Source organism: Eleutherodactylus coqui, chromosome 12 (assembly GCF_035609145.1).
Source record: "Eleutherodactylus coqui strain aEleCoq1 chromosome 12, aEleCoq1.hap1, whole genome shotgun sequence".
In the NCBI taxonomy this organism is placed as follows: Eukaryota; Metazoa; Chordata; class Amphibia; order Anura; family Eleutherodactylidae; genus Eleutherodactylus; species Eleutherodactylus coqui.
The window spans coordinates 121,001,527-121,018,984 of NC_089848.1; the positions used below are offsets into that span (position 1 = coordinate 121,001,527).

Below are 17,458 nucleotides of genomic sequence, written 5' to 3' on the forward strand. Positions count from 1 at the left end.
AGTTTTAAACTGACTCCAACCTCAAGTGTGAAGCCCTTACTGTCTGACACTCCTGGCCTCAGATGATCGTGTGATCTCACTTCTAACCAGTTGAGATCCACTCTGGGGTTATGTATTCATTTTCCAGTCAAATTCTCAGACCTCATGTCAATGGGAGCGCCTGGTTTCCCCGTGCAGAATCTCGCAGCGGATTCCCCCCGGCCCGCAGACATGAGGCCAAAAAACTCATTATAGTCATCTGTCCGGACATTGCGGGGTCTCCTCCGTCGTGGCCGGATCTTCTTTCTTCTGCACGGTCGATGTGCTCGGGATGCCTGCGGCGTGCCACGCACATGCCTTTCTCTTTTTTGCAACTCCTGTTTTCCCGCGGTCTGCAGCACAGACGCAGTGACAGCTGCGGACATGCCACGGATCTGGATGGCTTTTATTGACCTCAATGGAAGCCGCGGGAATCGTCCGTGCGGGAAAACCGCAAAAAAATGGAGCATGCTGGGGTGTTTTCTTATTTAATATTTATTAAAATAAATTACCTGCAGGTGCCCAATGATGCCCTTTGGACTCGGGTCGCACGTGCGGGAGACCCACGCAGATTTTTAAAATCAATTTATGCCGAGGACATGAGAAATCTCGTCCACAAGGCCTCCTAACCCCGAATTAGCGGCTGCAGGCGGATTTGCCGCGGTGAAATCCCAGACAGAATTTCCGTGGTAAATCCGCCCAGTGCGAACCCAGCCTAAATCATCAGGCTGAACCCTAGAACCTTTTTTTGCAGACCTGCGCTGTCGCCGCTTTCTAGCCAGCTTCAGATTTCCACATTGTCATTTAAACTGACCGCCGGGGGTTGGTAAGATTAGATCTCCCACAATGCTCCAGTGCATTCACAACTGCACAACCTGTGTCGTCATTACAGAATGTGAAGGCACTGAGCATGCCTGACCAGCAAAACAGTGGAATATCCATAGAATAGGCCATCCATAGTAGATCAGTGAGAGTGTGCACCAGGCATTTCCATCAGTCAGCTGTTCTCTATGGTGGGGTGCGCTCGTGCACTGAGGTGATTTGCGCTGGAAGCAGACAGTTCCGTTCCCTCTGCAGTGGCCAGGCTTGGTAGTGCAAGCACTGAAGTGAATGGGAACTTTACCTGCAGTACCAAACTTGGCCACTGCAGTAAGAATGGAGCTGCTGAAATCAACTAGTGCATCGGCCAGAGAAAAGCTAGTCAGAGGAGTTCCCAAGGAGGTGGACTCCCACCAATCTATTTTTGGTGGCCTTTCCTAAGGATAGGTCATCAATAGTTTACAACCGGACAATCCCTTTAAAGTCACTACGGATTACATACATCCCTGTAGGTGAAAGTGTTGAAGACAAAACCATTTAGCTGCGTAAATAACAAGAAAGTATTCAGGAAAATGATATCCGCAGACATTCTAGTTTATACAACGTACAACATGATATTATATATATATATATATATATATATATACATATATATACATATACATATACATATATATACACACACACACACACACACATATATATACACACAGCAGAGCCGCAAATGTATCTGTTTTCATGAAGAAGAATAAGCAGAAAGAATAAAAACACAAATCAAGCCTTCGCCTCGTACTGTAGGTGTTTATTACGCATGTGAAATAATGTCAAGCAGGTGGAATTACACGGACACATCGGGGCGGATTCATCAAAATTAGTGCAAAGGAAAACTGAAGCGGCGATCAAACTGCTCCGTTCATTATCCAAAGGGTTTCTCAAAAATGAGAGCTAGCGCCTGATTGGCTGCGATACTCAGCTGCAGTTTTCCCTTCCATTAGTTTTAATAAATTTCACACAACAATAAGGCCCGTCCTTACTGTCTGCTGCACCATCTGTTTAAGGCACAGAATTCAGAAGTGTGTCCCAGCCTCACCGCTGGTCCCCAGGCCGGTACACACGAACTCTGTACATTAAAAAGATGGTGCAGAGGACAGTGAGGTTGGGCCTAACAATAAGCAGATTTATAGCTACAAGCTCCGGGGCCGCAGTGAAACATTTGTACCAGGCCGCACCTTCCGTGTGTGACTTACAATACTGGTACAGGCACTTTGGGTCCCATCAGGCACATAGGTGTAGGTATGAGTGTTAGCAGGGGAGGGTTGGCCATAGACTCTACTGGGAGAAACTCTAGTACGCAGCAGAGGGGCCGGTCTGATCAGGTAGAGCTGGCTTCGGCACCAGTGCAGATCCCAAGAAACACTGCACTTCAATGAAATGACTATGGCTGAATTAGGATGGCGTTAAGATGGGGCACTTGCTACAGACTCCGATCTACAACTGGCTCAGGTGACCCAGGAAGCAGCGGCACACTGGTTGTGGTGGGGGGTCCTTTTATTACAGAAGACAGTGCTAGGTGCATAGCTCGGAGAAGGTGCTCGTGTCTATGTCAGCACAGGACCATAGCTATATGATAAAACCCATATAAAGAGGGGGGACACATTAAGGAGTTTTCAACACGTTGTCTAAAATACACCAGGTTCTCCTTATACGCTCATGTGCTGCTGTTTGCACCCGGTTTCATGTCGAAGTTCTGATTTTCAGGTGATTTTCCCCATTTTCTATTGCTCTGCTGTTGGCAATCCACTATCCATTCTGCCAGTAGTTCACTGTCCTGACTTTCTTGTCCTTACTCCCATGCTGAATTCCACTGTCTCTGGTCCAATCAGCAGCGAGGCAGTATCTGAATGCCCTCTCCTCTGTTTTTCTAGGACAATCAGGTATTTAGAGACATTCTGGCCAAATGGCTTGTAAACCCACTTAATGTATGTGTATAGTGTTTGCACCCCCCCACACACTGTAACAGAGCGTTATCACAGTGTCTGTAGATCCGTCAGCCTGCAAGTGCAGGGAGCACTTTTTTAAAGATAGTCCTTCCCCTGTTGCTATGGAAACATCCATGTGGCCTTGTAGCTACAGAAGGTCTGTACCTAATGACAGAGAGTGGATTGCAGAGAAGTTGGAAGGGAGACCCGTAGTAGCAGCCACTTCAAACAGAATTTTTAATGCAAGTACATTACAGAAACGATGAGACTAACATAAGCTAGCAGGTGAGCAGAAGTGGTCTGAAAAGTTAGTGCCCCCTTAAAGAACCAAACTTACACATTTTCTATACCAACTTCCTAAGCCCCACCTACTACCAATGTGGCTACACCTAACATTTTGCTGACCCCGCCTACTCCTGTTGGCCCTGCTGTCATTTGGGCCCACCTACAACATGAGGCTACTGGTAGATTTCTTCCAGGGCCATTTGAAGTTCCCATTCTACCCCTGACTGCTACCTCTGCTCACCCTATAGGTACGCTTCTGAAAATAGGCACTTGCATGCTATAAAACATCTGGGGAAAATATATATAAAAATATATAATAATGATAAAAATGGTAGATTATACAATGTCCACAAGTAATAGAGCTGAACGACAGGTTAGCGTTATATTACAGGGGATTTCCACATTCAATAATAATCAGGAAGAGCGGCAGTATGTAATGTATGGGGAGCGGCAAGGGTTAATGCCGGTGAGTGCAGCATATAGTATAGGTGCAGAGCTTATAACGCTGTCTGCACCCGCAGAGTATCGGGAGTCAATACTATGGCGGCTTTAACCTCTTTCTAGGTTTCTCCAGGATGTGATATTTCTTGGAATAAATAGAAATAATGAGGCATGTGCAGAAACCGGGCGTGAGCCGAGCGCCTGCGGGCGCCCACCGGCATCTACTTGTTCTTGGCTGCCAGAGGCTTGCGGCTGATCTTCTTAGACTTGTCATTGTTCTTCTTCGGGGGCTCTGGGTTTGCTTGCATGTGTCTTCCGTAAAGGCTAAGAGGAGAAGAAAGAGATGATGTGATGTAAGATACACGAGGCACAACATAAGGACACAACATATACTCTGCGCCACAATATCCGCCCACCTATAGGAACAAGTAGGTACAATATTCTGGCATTAGAGATGAGCGAGCATTGCCCTTAGCGAGTACCTGCCCGCTCAAGAGACAAGGTTCGGGTGCCGGAGCGGGTGAGTGGCGAGTAGTGGCAGTCAGCAGGGGGATCTCCCTCAGTTCCTCCCCGCTCTCCCCCGCAGCTCCCTGCGCGCCGCCGGCATCCGAACCTTGCCTCTCGAGCGGGCAGGTACTCGCTAAGGGCAATGCTCGCTCATCACTATCTGGCATACATTATAGTTCTATCTGCCGGGTCGGCCGGCATGATGCCTCCACCCACTTTACTAAACAACAGTAGTATCTGGGTTGTAAATGTGATGGAAGCTGAACATTATTACACAAAAGCACCGAAATGTGCGATTATTTATTTTTTAGCCCAATTTGATGCTGATAAATCATCCCCTCGTCTGTCTGATATCACTTTAATATCTACCAATTTTACATCAATTTAGCCCCTTAAGGATCAAGAGCTGTAAACATATGGCACTGGGTCCTGGGCTTAAATCCTGCCCGATTGTAAAAGTACAGCACGGGATTAAAGCCTCTGCTGCTGCGATCAAGCAGGAGCAGGTCAGGTAGTCGGCTGTTAGACACAGCTGAGGACCCAGAGGAGAAGGGAGAAGTGTTTTTTAACTGCTTCTGCCTTCTCCTTTCCTGGGTACATAGTACTCAATAAGCGCTATGTACTAAGAAGTGGAAGTGTTTCTTCCACTACGCGACCCAGCAATCATGTGCCCACTGGGATCCCCCTGTTACAGCAGAGCTGCAGGGTCCTAGTAGATCCAGATCACCTCTGCCAGTGACTATTGTCACTAAAGGGGATATTTTCCCTGTAACTGGGGCTCCTATTGATGTGGCTCCTATGGAGCATGTGAATGACCCCCAGAGGTCTTATATGACGACATGGGGGTCATGGATGGTAAAAAAAAATGTTACAAAATAAGTTAAAAAAAAATAAAAAATTACAGAATAAAATAAAAATATATACACGAAAAAGAAAATGGCCAACTGCCGGCACTAACCAAAACAGTTGCCGTATGAGGCCGTAATCCAAAACCATAAAAATTATATATCAAGATGTCTAAAACAAAATGAGGAACCCGTCCCCATAGTGTATTTATACTAAAATAAAACAAAAAGATGGAAAAAAATATATATAAAATGGCCCTATATGTCACGGGGAAAAAAACACAACAAAAATAATTGTGGTAGTGGAAGGGCAGTATGAGAAAAGTACAAAACCGCCCGGTCCTTAAGGGGTTAATATCTGTCTTACCATCTGCTATCCATCTGTTTATCTTCTATATCTACGTACACATCCATCCACTGTGTGTTATCTATATACACTGCGCGGCCCGACAGTCGCTCGGTCTTCAGCTCTCGCCCCGTCGGGGGCCACATGTACACGGACGATAATGGCCAGAATAGTCGCCCCGTGTAACGCTGCACTGAGTCTTTAGCGTGATATCGCACTGCGCTGCACTACCGTTACAATGGGTTTTGTGGGAACAATAGCTTTCCAATGGATCAGATACCGTTGGCGCGGCGCCATCACAATGCAGGTAGTCTGTCCATCCAATACCTTTTATCCGTCTTTTATCGTTTTGCATCTGAAGTAAACCAGCGCTGACAAAAGGGGCAATTTTTTGCAAAAACTAACATTTTTAGGCCAATTTAGGGTCGCTGACCGCTCCCGCTCGGATACTCGGAGCGCCGACTGCCAGGATGAGATTAAAGTCATCAGCGCTGAATGTTGGATGTGAAGTCGGCATTCTGATAATAAACAGAACAACTTTATACCTTCCTGTTCCGTTATAACAATTTCCATTCCATCACAATGAGGCGAGTCGGATCCGTCCGGCGAGGAGGCGCTTCATCTCCAACCTGCTACATCCTCGTCTTATGGGAGCTTGGGAGGAGCGCCGACAACCTGTACAGCCGATATCCCTGCCACAGAGGTTGTCAGACAGGAGCGCTGGATTATCAGGCCGGTCTGTCATTCCCGAGACAATGCTCATGAAGATACAGTCAACCACTGAAGGCCCCCCCATGTGTCAGTGTAAGGCGGCACGCCACCGGCGGCTGACCCTTCTCCATTATCTGTATTGCGGATGGTCCAGACGGCCCGCCATCAGTCATGCGCGGCACAGATTTTTTTTCAAAATGTTCTTTCCTGGCACCGCCGCTACGCGAAGACGCAGGTACCCGTAACCTGTGACTTCAATGGAAGCCCTACCGCGGCCTATGAACTCAATAGAAGCCGTCCGTGCGGAATATACACGAAAACAAAGCAGGCTGCGATTTCTCCTCAACTTACAATTTGTTTCTGTGAGTGCGCTTTCACGTGGCATGTAACTGCTGCTGACTGCTGCGGGTCTGGACCACAATACAAGTCCGTTGGTGCCCAGCCTTAGGTCAGTGTGGCACTGGATCGTCACTCTTGCGGTTGATGCGCTGCTTTCCACATCCGTTAGAATAGAATTACGTCACACACGCGGACAGCAACGGCGATATCCGCTTACGGAAATACAAGCGCAGCATGTTCTAGTCATGTCCGGGCTCTGCATGGACGGCTTCAACTGAACTCAATGGAGGCCGTCCGACCCGCAGCCTTACCGCTATGTCAGCTGCAGATGGGCTGCGGCTACCCGCATTGTGAAGAAACAAATCTGTACTGCGCATGTCCGAAGGCGAGCCGCCGGGTCCATCCGCAATACAGATAGGAAGGTATGCACGGACGGGAACAGGGACGGATTCGGCATTGGTGTGCCGCTGGCCTCACTCACAGGCACCGGATAGCTTCATTTGTAAGAACAGCCTCTCCCTACGAGCGGACGCCGCGCTCCCACCGCACTGTATACGGTAACAGCAGAGCGCATCGTCTGACAGCACCGCCACATAGTGAAGACATTTAAAAGTGCTGGAAGCAGAAAGTTGTGCCAGCGGCCCCCGGGGCACAGGGATGTGACAGAGTAATGCTGTCAGAATCTTCCCAGCCCTGCCGGTATGATGGATGGTCCGGACACCGCGACGAACGCATCAATGCCACATTAATAAGTGCTGCTGATTACATGTTGACAAACTATTCTCCAATTAGAATACCGGGCACCGGGGGGCAAACAGCGGCAAAAGGTAAATGATAGAAACATTTGTCACACATGACTGCCAGGAGAGACGACTGCGGGGTCAGAGGAGACATCGGCATCCCCCCCAACTACAGCAGGAAACTGAGACAAAACTTACAGCAGAGGAAGGAAACTTCCACAACAGCCGAGAATGTTACTACGTGTGCAAGACCAAAAGAGGCGGTATTATGTTATATACTGGTACATAGGGGGCAGTATTATAGTAGTTATATTCTTGTACATAGGAGGCAGTATTATAGTAGTTATATTCCTGTACATAGGGAGCAGTATTATAGTAGTTATATTCTTGTACATAGGGGCAGTATTATAGTAGTTAGAATCTTGTACATAGGGAGCAGTATTATAGTAGTTATATTCTTGTACATAGGGGGCAGTATTATAGTAGTTATATTCTTGTACATAGGAGGCAGTATTATAGTAGTTATATTCCTGTACATAGGGAGCAGTATTATAGTAGTTATATTCTTGTACATAGGGGCAGTATTATAGTAGTTAGAATCTTGTACATAGGGAGCAGTATTATAGTAGTTATATTCTTGTACATAGGGGGCAGTATTATAGTAGTTATATTCTTGTACATAGGGGGCAGTATTATAGTAGTTATATTCTTGTACATAGGGAGCAGTATTATAGTAGTTATATTCTTGTACATAGGGGCAGTATTATAGTAGTTAGAATCTTGTACATAGGGAGCAGTATTATAGTAGTTATATTCTTGTACATAGGGGGCAGTATTATAGTAGTTATATTCTTGTACATAGGGGGCAGTATTATAGTAGTTATATTCCTGTACATAGGGAGCAGTATTATAGTAGTTATATTCTTGTACATAGGAGGCAGTATTATAGTAGTTATATTCCTGTACATAGGGAGCAGTATTATAGTAGTTATATTCTTGTACATAGGAGGCAGTATTATAGTAGTTATATTCCTGTACATAGGGAGCAGTATTATAGTAGTTATATTCTTGTACATAGGGGGCAGTATTCTAGTAGTTATATTCTTGTACATAGGGGGCAGTATTATAGTAGTTATATTCTTGTACATAGGGGGCAGTATTATAGTAGTTATATTCTTGTACATAGGAGCAGTATTATAGTAGTTATATTCTTGTACATAGGAGCAGTATTATAGTAGTTATATTCTTGTACATATGAGGCAGTATTATAGTAGTTATATTCTGGTACATATGGGTAGTATTATAGTAGTTATATCCTTGTACATAGGGGGCAGTATTATAGTAGTTATATTCTTGTACCTAGGGAGCAGTATTATAGTAGTTATATTCTTGTACATAGGGGGCAGTATTATAGTAGTTATATTCTTGTACATAGGGGGCAGTATTATAGTAGTTATATTCTTGTACATAGGGAGCAGTATTATAGTAGTTAGAATCTTGTACATAGGGAGCAGTATTATAGTAGTTATAATCTTGTACATAGGGGGCAGTATTATAGTAGTTATATTCTTGTACATTGGGGGCAGTATTATAGTAGTTATATTCTGGTACATATGGGTAGTATTATAGTAGTTATATCCTTGTACATAGGGGGCAGTATTATAGTAGTTATATTCTTGTACCTAGGGAGCAGTATTATAGTAGTTATATTCTTGTACATAGGGGGCAGTATTATAGTAGTTATATTCTTGTACATAGGGGGCAGTATTATAGTAGTTATATTCTTGTATTCTTGTACATAGGGGGCAGTATTATAGTAGTTATAATCTTGTACATAGGGGGCATTATAGTAGTTCTATTCTTGTACTTAGGAGGTAGTATTATAGTAGGTATATTCTTGTACATAGAGGGCGGTATTATAGTAGTTATATTCTTGTACATAGGAGGCAGTATTATAGTAGTTATATTCTTGTACATAGGAGGCAGTATTATAGTAGTTATATTCTTGTACATAGGGGGCAGTATTATAGTAGTTATATTCTTGTACATAGAGGGCGGTATTATAGTAGTTATATTCTTGTACATAGGGGACAGTATTATAGTAGTTATATTCTTGTACATAGGGGGCAGTATTATAGTGGTTATATTCTTGTACATAGAAGCAGTATTATAGTAGTTATATTCTTGTACATAGGGGGCAGTATTATAGTAGTTATATTCTTGTACATAGGGGGCAGTATTATAGTAGTTATATTCTTGTACATAGGGGGCAGTATTATAGTAGTTATATTCTTGTACATAGGGGGCAGTATTATAGTAGTTATATTCTTGTACATAGGGGGCAGTATTATAGTAGTTATATTCTTGTACATAGGAGGCAGTCTTATAGTAGTTATATTCTGGTACATATGGGTAGTATTATAGTAGTTATATTCTGGTACATATGGGTAGTATTATAGTAGTTATATTCTTGACCATAGGAGGCAGTATTATAGTAGTTATATTCTTGTACATAGGGGGCAGTATTATAGTAGTTATATTCTTGTACATAGGAGGCAGTATTATAATAGTTATATTCTTTTACATAGGGGGCAGTATTATAGTAGTTATATTCTTGTACATAGGGGGCAGTATTGTAGTAGTTATATTCTTGTACATAGGGGTGGTATTGTAGTAGTTATATTCTTGTACATAGGGGGGGTATTATAGTAGTTATATTCTTGTACATAGGGGGCAGTATTATAGTAGTTATATTCTTGTACATAGAGGGCGGTATTATAGTAGTTATGTTCTTGTACATAGGGGGCAGTATTATAGTAGTTATATTCTTGTACATAGGGGGCAGTATTATAGTAGTTATATTCCTGTACATAGCGGGCAGTATTATAGTAGTTATATTCTTGTACATAGGGGGCTGTATTATAACAGTTCTATTCTTGTACATAGGGGGCAGTATTATAGTAGTTATATTCTTGTACATAGGGGGCAGTATTATAGTAGTTATATTCTTGTACATAGGGGGCAGTATTATAGTAGTTATATTCTTGTACATAAGGGGCAGTATTATAGTGGTTATATTCTTGTACATAGAAGCAGTATTATAGTAGTTATATTCTTGTACATAGGGGGCAGTATTATAGTAGTTATATTCTTGTACATAGGGGGCAGTATTATAGTAGTTATATTCTTGTACATAGGGGGCAGTATTATAGTAGTTATATTCTTGTACATAGGGGGCAGTATTATAGTAGTTATATTCTTGTACATAGGGGGCAGTATTATAGGAGTTATGTTCTTGTACATAGGGGGCAGTATTATAGTAGTTATATTCTTGTACATAGGGGGCAGTATTATAGTAGTTATATTCTTGTACATAGGAGGCAGTATTATAGTAGTTATATTCTTGTACATAGGAGGCAGTATTAAAGTAGTTACAGTATATTCTTGTACATAGGAGGCAGTATTATAGTAGTTATATTCTTCTACATAGGGGGCAGTATTTTAGTAGTTCTATTCTTCTACATAGGGAGCAGTATTATAGTAGTTATATTCTTGTACATAGGAGGCAGTGTTATAGTAGTTATATTCTTGTACATAGGGGGCAGTATTTTAGTAGTTCTATTCTTGTACATAGGGGGCATTAGAGTAGTTCTATGCTTGTACATAGGGGGCAGTATTATAGTAGTTATATTCTTGTACATAGGGAGCAGTATTATAGTAGTTATATTCTTGTACATAGGGAGCAGTATTATAGTAGTTATAATCTTGTACATAGGGGGCATTATAGTAGTTCTATTCTTGTACATAGGAGGCAGTATTATAGTAGGTATATTCTTGTACATAGAGGGCGGTATTATAGTAGTTATATTCTTGTACATAGGAGGCAGTATTATAGTAGTTATATTCTTGTACATAGGAGGCAGTATTATAGTAGTTATATTCTTGTACATAGGGGGCGGTATTATAGTAGTTATATTCTTGTACATAGGGGACAGTATTATAGTAGTTATATTCTTGTACATAGGGGGCAGTATTATAGTAGTTATATTCTTGCACATAGGAGGCAGTATTATAGTAGTTATATTCTGGTACATATGGGTAGTATTATAGTAGTTATATTCTTGACCATAGGAGGCAGTATTATAGTAGTTATATTCTTGTACATAGGGGGCAGTATTATAGTAGTTATATTCTTGTACATAGGAGGCAGTATTATAATAGTTATATTCTTTTACATAGGAGGCAGTATTATAGTAGTTATATTCTTGTACATAGGAGGCAGTATTATAGTAGTTATATTCTTGTACATAGAGGGCGGTATTATAGTAGTTATATTCTTGTACATAGGGGACAGTATTATAGTAGTTATATTCTTGTACATAGGGGGCAGTATTATAGTAGTTATATTCTTGCACATAGGAGGCAGTATTATAGTAGTTATATTCTGGTACATATGGGTAGTATTATAGTAGTTATATTCTTGACCATAGGAGGCAGTATTATAGTAGTTATATTCTTGTACATAGGGGGCAGTATTATAGTAGTTATATTCTTGTACAGAGGGAGCAGTATTATAGTAGTTATATTCTTGTACAGAGGGAGCAGTATTATAGTAGTTATATTCTTGCACATAGGGCGCAGTATTATAGTAGTTATATTCTTGTACATTGGGGGCAGTATTATAGTAGTTATATTCTGGTACATATGGGTAGTATTATAGTAGTTATATTCCTGTACATAGGAGGCAGTATTATAGTAGTTATATTCTTGTACATAGGGGGTAGTATTATAGTAGTTATATTCTTGTACATAGGAGGCAGTATTATAGTAGTTATATTCTTGTACATAGGGGCAGTATTATAGTAGTTATATTCTTGTACATAGGAGGCAGTATGATAGTAGTTATATTCCTGTACATAGGGGGCAGTATTATAGTAGTTATATTCTTGTACATAGGGGGCAGTATTATAGTAGTTATATTCCTGTACATAGCGGGCAGTATTATAGTAGTTATATTCTTGTACATAGGGGGCTGTATTATAACAGTTCTATTCTTGTACATAGGGGGCAGTATTATAGTAGTTATATTCTTGTACATAGGGGGCAGTATTATAGTAGTTATATTCTTGTACATAGGGGGCAGTATTATAGTAGTTATATTCTTGTACATAAGGGGCAGTATTATAGTGGTTATATTCTTGTACATAGAAGCAGTATTATAGTAGTTATATTCTTGTACATAGGGGGCAGTATTATAGTAGTTATATTCTTGTACATAGGGGGCAGTATTATAGTAGTTATATTCTTGTACATAGGAGGCAGTATTATAGTAGTTATATTCTTGTACATAGGAGGCAGTATTATAGTAGTTATATTCTTGTACATAGGAGGCAGTATTATAGTAGTTATATTCTTGTACATAGGGGGCTGTATTATAACAGTTCTATTCTTGTACATAGGGGGCAGTATTATAGTAGTTATATTCTTGTACATAGGGGTCAGTATTATAGTAGTTATATAACTTTACGTAAATATACGGATTTAACTGCACTCAGAAAAAGTAATAAGATGCATATAGGAGGCGCCGTTCAGGATTGTGATCACTATTTCAGCTCCCTAATTTTGTGTGTTAAAAAAGGAGACATGCCGAATAACGCCAAAGTGTGATTGTTCTCATTACGAGTAACCAATTCATCTTGTAGATATGAGACCTTTTACTGGCTAACAAAAATACATGATGTTAATGTGAGCTTTCCAGCCTCCGCAGGGTCCTTCCTCAGGATTAAATTGAATACAGCCCAGAGACTTCCGAAAGCTTGCTATGGCATCATGTCTTTTTGTTGGCAATTAAAAGGTATCATATCTACAAGATGACTTGGTTTCTCTTGTTGAGAACAATCACATTTTGCTCTACTGGCTAACACGGTACCAAACCTTTTTTCGTTTTAAAGAAGACCAGGATCAGCCTCTACTCCGCACAAAATGGTTGGCAACAGAGAGCAAAAGATTCAACAGCACAACAAATGTTGAGAAGGTAGTCTATACAGGTCTAGGGCCCCTTTAAGGAATACGAGGACATCAGATCCCATCGGAGCAGAAACTAGGCCAGGTAATTGCTTATCAAACGTTAGTGGACAAATCAAAGAAATCAGCGCCCGGGGTGACGGGTATATGCCATGAACTAGAGTGGCATCTGACATGAGGCATTTGTGCTACCAGTCTGTCTGCTGGCCCGCTCTACATCACCAACTGCTCCTTCTGCAATAAACCCAGATATAGTCACATGTCAATCATACGAGGGCCCAAAGGAATTAAGGAGGCACTTAAGTTACACATCAGATCTCACTGAAGGTAAGTCAGGTTGGAAGTCTTTACCGATATAAAAATGGTGTAATTCGCTGGGAATAAAATGGTGTGAAAACCAAAATCATCAACCAGCGCCGGATTCACAATCACCCAGAAAATGTGAGGTATGGTCAAAACATGCAGCCCAGTAGCCCACCGGACTGTGGGGGCGCTCCTCCTGTTCCTCCGGTTCTGATGCCGGGTTGATACCCTTTTAGGACCGGTCTCCTTATGTAACAGCCCATGTCCTGGTAGCCGCCACATGCCCTTGAGACTGTGCTGGAAGACACAGAAGCCTTCTTGCTCCGGCACATATAGATGAACCATCCTGGAAGAGCAGGACTACCTGTACAACCGGATTGGGCTGCACGTAGCGCCTCATGTACCGGTAGTGAGAAGGACACCAGCAAAACATGGACTAGAGAAGAATCGGGCAGGAAGGAGGACAGGAACTGTCTACAGTCACTTTTTTGGCGGGTGGGGGAAGGGAGGGGGGTTTCTTCCCAATTACCTCTCCAGCGCCCCTGTTGTCACTTTCATTTGAATTGAATTCACAATCCCTTCTGCTTCCTAATTAAACAGATTGATCTCCCTGAAGTGTAAGTGACTTGGGGTTATACTAGGATGTACAAGTGTTCCCAAAATTTCTTGCGGCACCATTACACTTCAGTGGGAACTTTGCTTGCAATACCAAAGCTGCCCAGTGCGGTGGAACTGGAGCTGTCTGCTTCCTGCAGAAATGGACCAGCCTAGGAAGCAGCTGATTAGAGGGGGCCATGAGCAGCAGACCCCACTGATCTGCTATTGATGACCAATGCAGCATACAGGCTATCAAAAGCTTACAACTGTGGATCGCACGATTAAAGCCCTGATAAAAAACCTCTCTCATGGTTTGGCCGTATTACGGACATTATACCTCGCTTCCTCCACCTCCCTCAGGCCTTAGGCGTACTGATAAAAAGGTCCTGTAAGCAATGAGCAAATTAAAGGGACCACCGGGGCGAGGAAGTGTTATGGTGGAGGAACAGTAAGCACCATCACATCCATGCGTTTCTTTGCTCATTATCCCTGCGATCCCTTTTATTGCTAATGAGCTAACATGCAAATAACTACAGAGACGCGTCCGTGCGCATACGGTTATCTGTACCCGCGCTCAGATGTATCCGCTGCCACTATATACAGGTTTATATGATTGGAGTCATTAGGATGATGCTTTACATCTACTGTTATAACACTCTATCCCGCTCCACTGCGGTTCAATCTAGGCCGGTTTCCATCTACGCCGGTTTCCATCTACGCCGGTTTCCATCTACGCCGGTTTCCATCTAGGCCCCACCAGATCATCACGGAACCACCATTTTATTACAGGATTCGTATTGAACAATGCCCATTGCACTATATGAAGCGTAGCCATAACCTCCCCTTATTACGCTGCCCCTCGCCTCCTAACCATGTAAAGCTATACTAGCTGTTCGGTAATATATCTATACACAGGGCGCTCCCAGCAGGACTGAGGAGGAAGCATTGCATTGTTTCGAAACATATAGCGTTGTTTAGGTTGGTTTTATCATAGAAAACTTCCCAATGTCTTACCTCCATCCGGATTATGTGCACGCCCATGTATGGGTTGTGCCAATTCACCAGTTTTTGACTATTCTCATCCCATTCACTACTGGTCAGCCCCACGGGTTGTACGGTTGCTGGCCTGGCTCTCACATAGCTCTCCGCTCCCCTCATCACCAGAACGTCTGGTTTTGGACAAGGACCTTTCCGCCACCCTTGGACCCGATCCTCATTGGAGTAGCTCCACCCCTTCTTACACCCTATGGGGACGTAGTTTTCTCCACGTACACACAAGTCAGTGGACGCTCGGTTTCAGCGTCTCCACAACTTGCACTTCTTTCTATGCTGAACAGTATAATTAAAACTATGAAAAAGGACCTTTTGCTCCATTTTCTGGCGCCCGCACAGTTCCCTCCACTGTGGATGGATCCAGGAGGTCCGTGAAATAACGAGAACGGAGGAGTTGGCAGCTGAAGATGCGGGTTTTGATAAATTCCTAGTCATTTGGGATCCTCGGATGTTTTATTAAAAATCCCCCAATTTCGGGTCTTTGCTATTCTAACACATGCATGCGTCATCCCATTCTATCCACCATTACTTCTCCTCTTGGGCTTTCATCGTGGAGTTACTCCATTACCAGCTTCATCCAGGCTGCGGAGTGGAGCAAATAAGGGATTCCAAGAATTCCAACTTCTATTTATTGTGTTTTTGGTCCCCGTTTCGCCTCTTTTGTCTTTCGGCTGTAATCTAGGCCCATACATCTGCTCTGAAGGTCCTAGTCTTGCGTCACGTTCTAGCGGTTTGTAGCCTGTTCTAGAGTAAATACCGATGAAGCAACAGTTTACATCGGACGTCCCCTTCACAACAGCCAATCCCTATTTTCCCGTGGTCTCCGTGGCGACGCCCCGACAACAAAGGGGTCGCAAAGTTTGCAAAGTATCTTAAAAAAAGCCAGTTTCTTCTGTAATGCCAGATGTCCCTTTCAAGAGGCGCCATTATTACATTGACCAACAGTTCCTCCCACTCTTCAGTCCTCGCATCGCTACCAGTATGACATGCGGTTTATGGGGTTCCTGACCATTAGTCTCTATATATGGGCAGACACTTGGATAGTATGCGGTATATACCGCTATTGAAGTGCTGTCCAGGGGGCCGGCAGACCTGAAAGGCGACAGCTGCTTTGTTCTGTAGGACATCGTGTCCGGTCATTGTTCTGCCGATAAAGACTTTTATAGGTTGTGCTCTTCTCTACGCGTCGCATACACAGACAAAAGTTTGCTTTCGGACTACTTTGGATGAGATAAGGGCATGGGCTGATGCTTCAGATAAGTATCTCTGCGGTGATAGTCTTCAAATTACACAGTTGTGCCTGCAGGTGGATATCCTGAGATGCAGCCAAGCATGCACTTATGTACCGTGACTGCCGAGCGCCGACTATTTTGAGGGGATGAGATGATTACGGTCTGCCATCTGGATCTAAGTGTTAGCTTCACGACAACTGGAATCTTGGAGTGAAGAAGAAAAGACATTTTGATATAATCTTCTCTTAACTTTGTCAGGCATCTTAACCCCTTCAAGACCCGGACAGTTTGGGCCTTTAGAACCCAAAGTTTGGGGCACAAATATGCAAGCGTTTCATTTTAAAGGATTTAAAATACTTGAGAAGTGCAGGAAAAAAAAAAACGATTTCTGCTCACAAATAATCTTAAAAATGGAATCTGTCACAATCTTTGAGGTCAAAACAAGGTAGAGAGCGTCACACTGACTGCAGGGGTGGGCCTTCTGTGTGTATCTGTGCAGTAGTTTAGAAGAAACTTGCATTTTATCAGTAACAGCCCAGACAGAGGATTACAAGAAGTAGTCCTCCATATTCATGAGCTGCAGATAACCACGCCCACCCCCACATTCCTGCCACTAATTCATAGCTGTCTCTCTATGCACAGTAATAGGCAGACAGTTGGCAAGCAGCGGGTGGAGGGCGGGTTAAGAGAGTCTAGCTGCAGATCATGAATATAGAGGACTACTTCCTGTAGTCCTCTGTTAGCTGCTACTAATAGAATGCAAGTTTCTCCCAATCTACTGCACAGATATAATAAATATTATAATCTCTGATACACACATATATATCATACACACCAGTGTACTCAATTTTTGCCCATCACTACTTTGTGCTGCAAAAAGATGCTGACAGATTCCCCTTAAATATTGCTCTACACATTTTAGAGATGGTTACTGTTGTGGGAATACCGACTGCAGGACAAAACTTTCAAATGGTTTGAGATGGGTTACAAAAAGTTTGAGAAAAGAATCCTATGGGTCACAAAATGACTTGGAACCCCTATAAATAAAAGTCCCGACTGTTAAAACCCCACTTGTGCAAAATGGCTAAAACATGTTTGGTCATTAAGGAATAAACTGTCCCCCTTCCCTTTAAGATGATCAGTGATTGGAATTGGCCTTTATGCCTTTTAGTGGCACGCCCAAAAAATCTCTGGGACTTGCTGCACAGACCATGCAGTA

General features: G+C 42.7%; 1 protein-coding gene across 1 annotated transcript in view; it reads right to left on the bottom strand.

Moving 5' to 3' along the window:
* Positions 1-1,618: 1,618 nt before the first annotated feature.
* RSU1 (Ras suppressor protein 1) overlaps positions 1,619-17,458 on the bottom strand; it is a 160,471-nt gene continuing 144,631 nt past the window's right edge. The window contains exon 9 of the mRNA XM_066585784.1: positions 1,619-3,866. Within this exon, the coding sequence (XP_066441881.1) occupies positions 3,764-3,866 (103 nt within the window). The 3' untranslated portion in view covers positions 1,619-3,763. The remainder of the gene's footprint in view (positions 3,867-17,458) is intronic.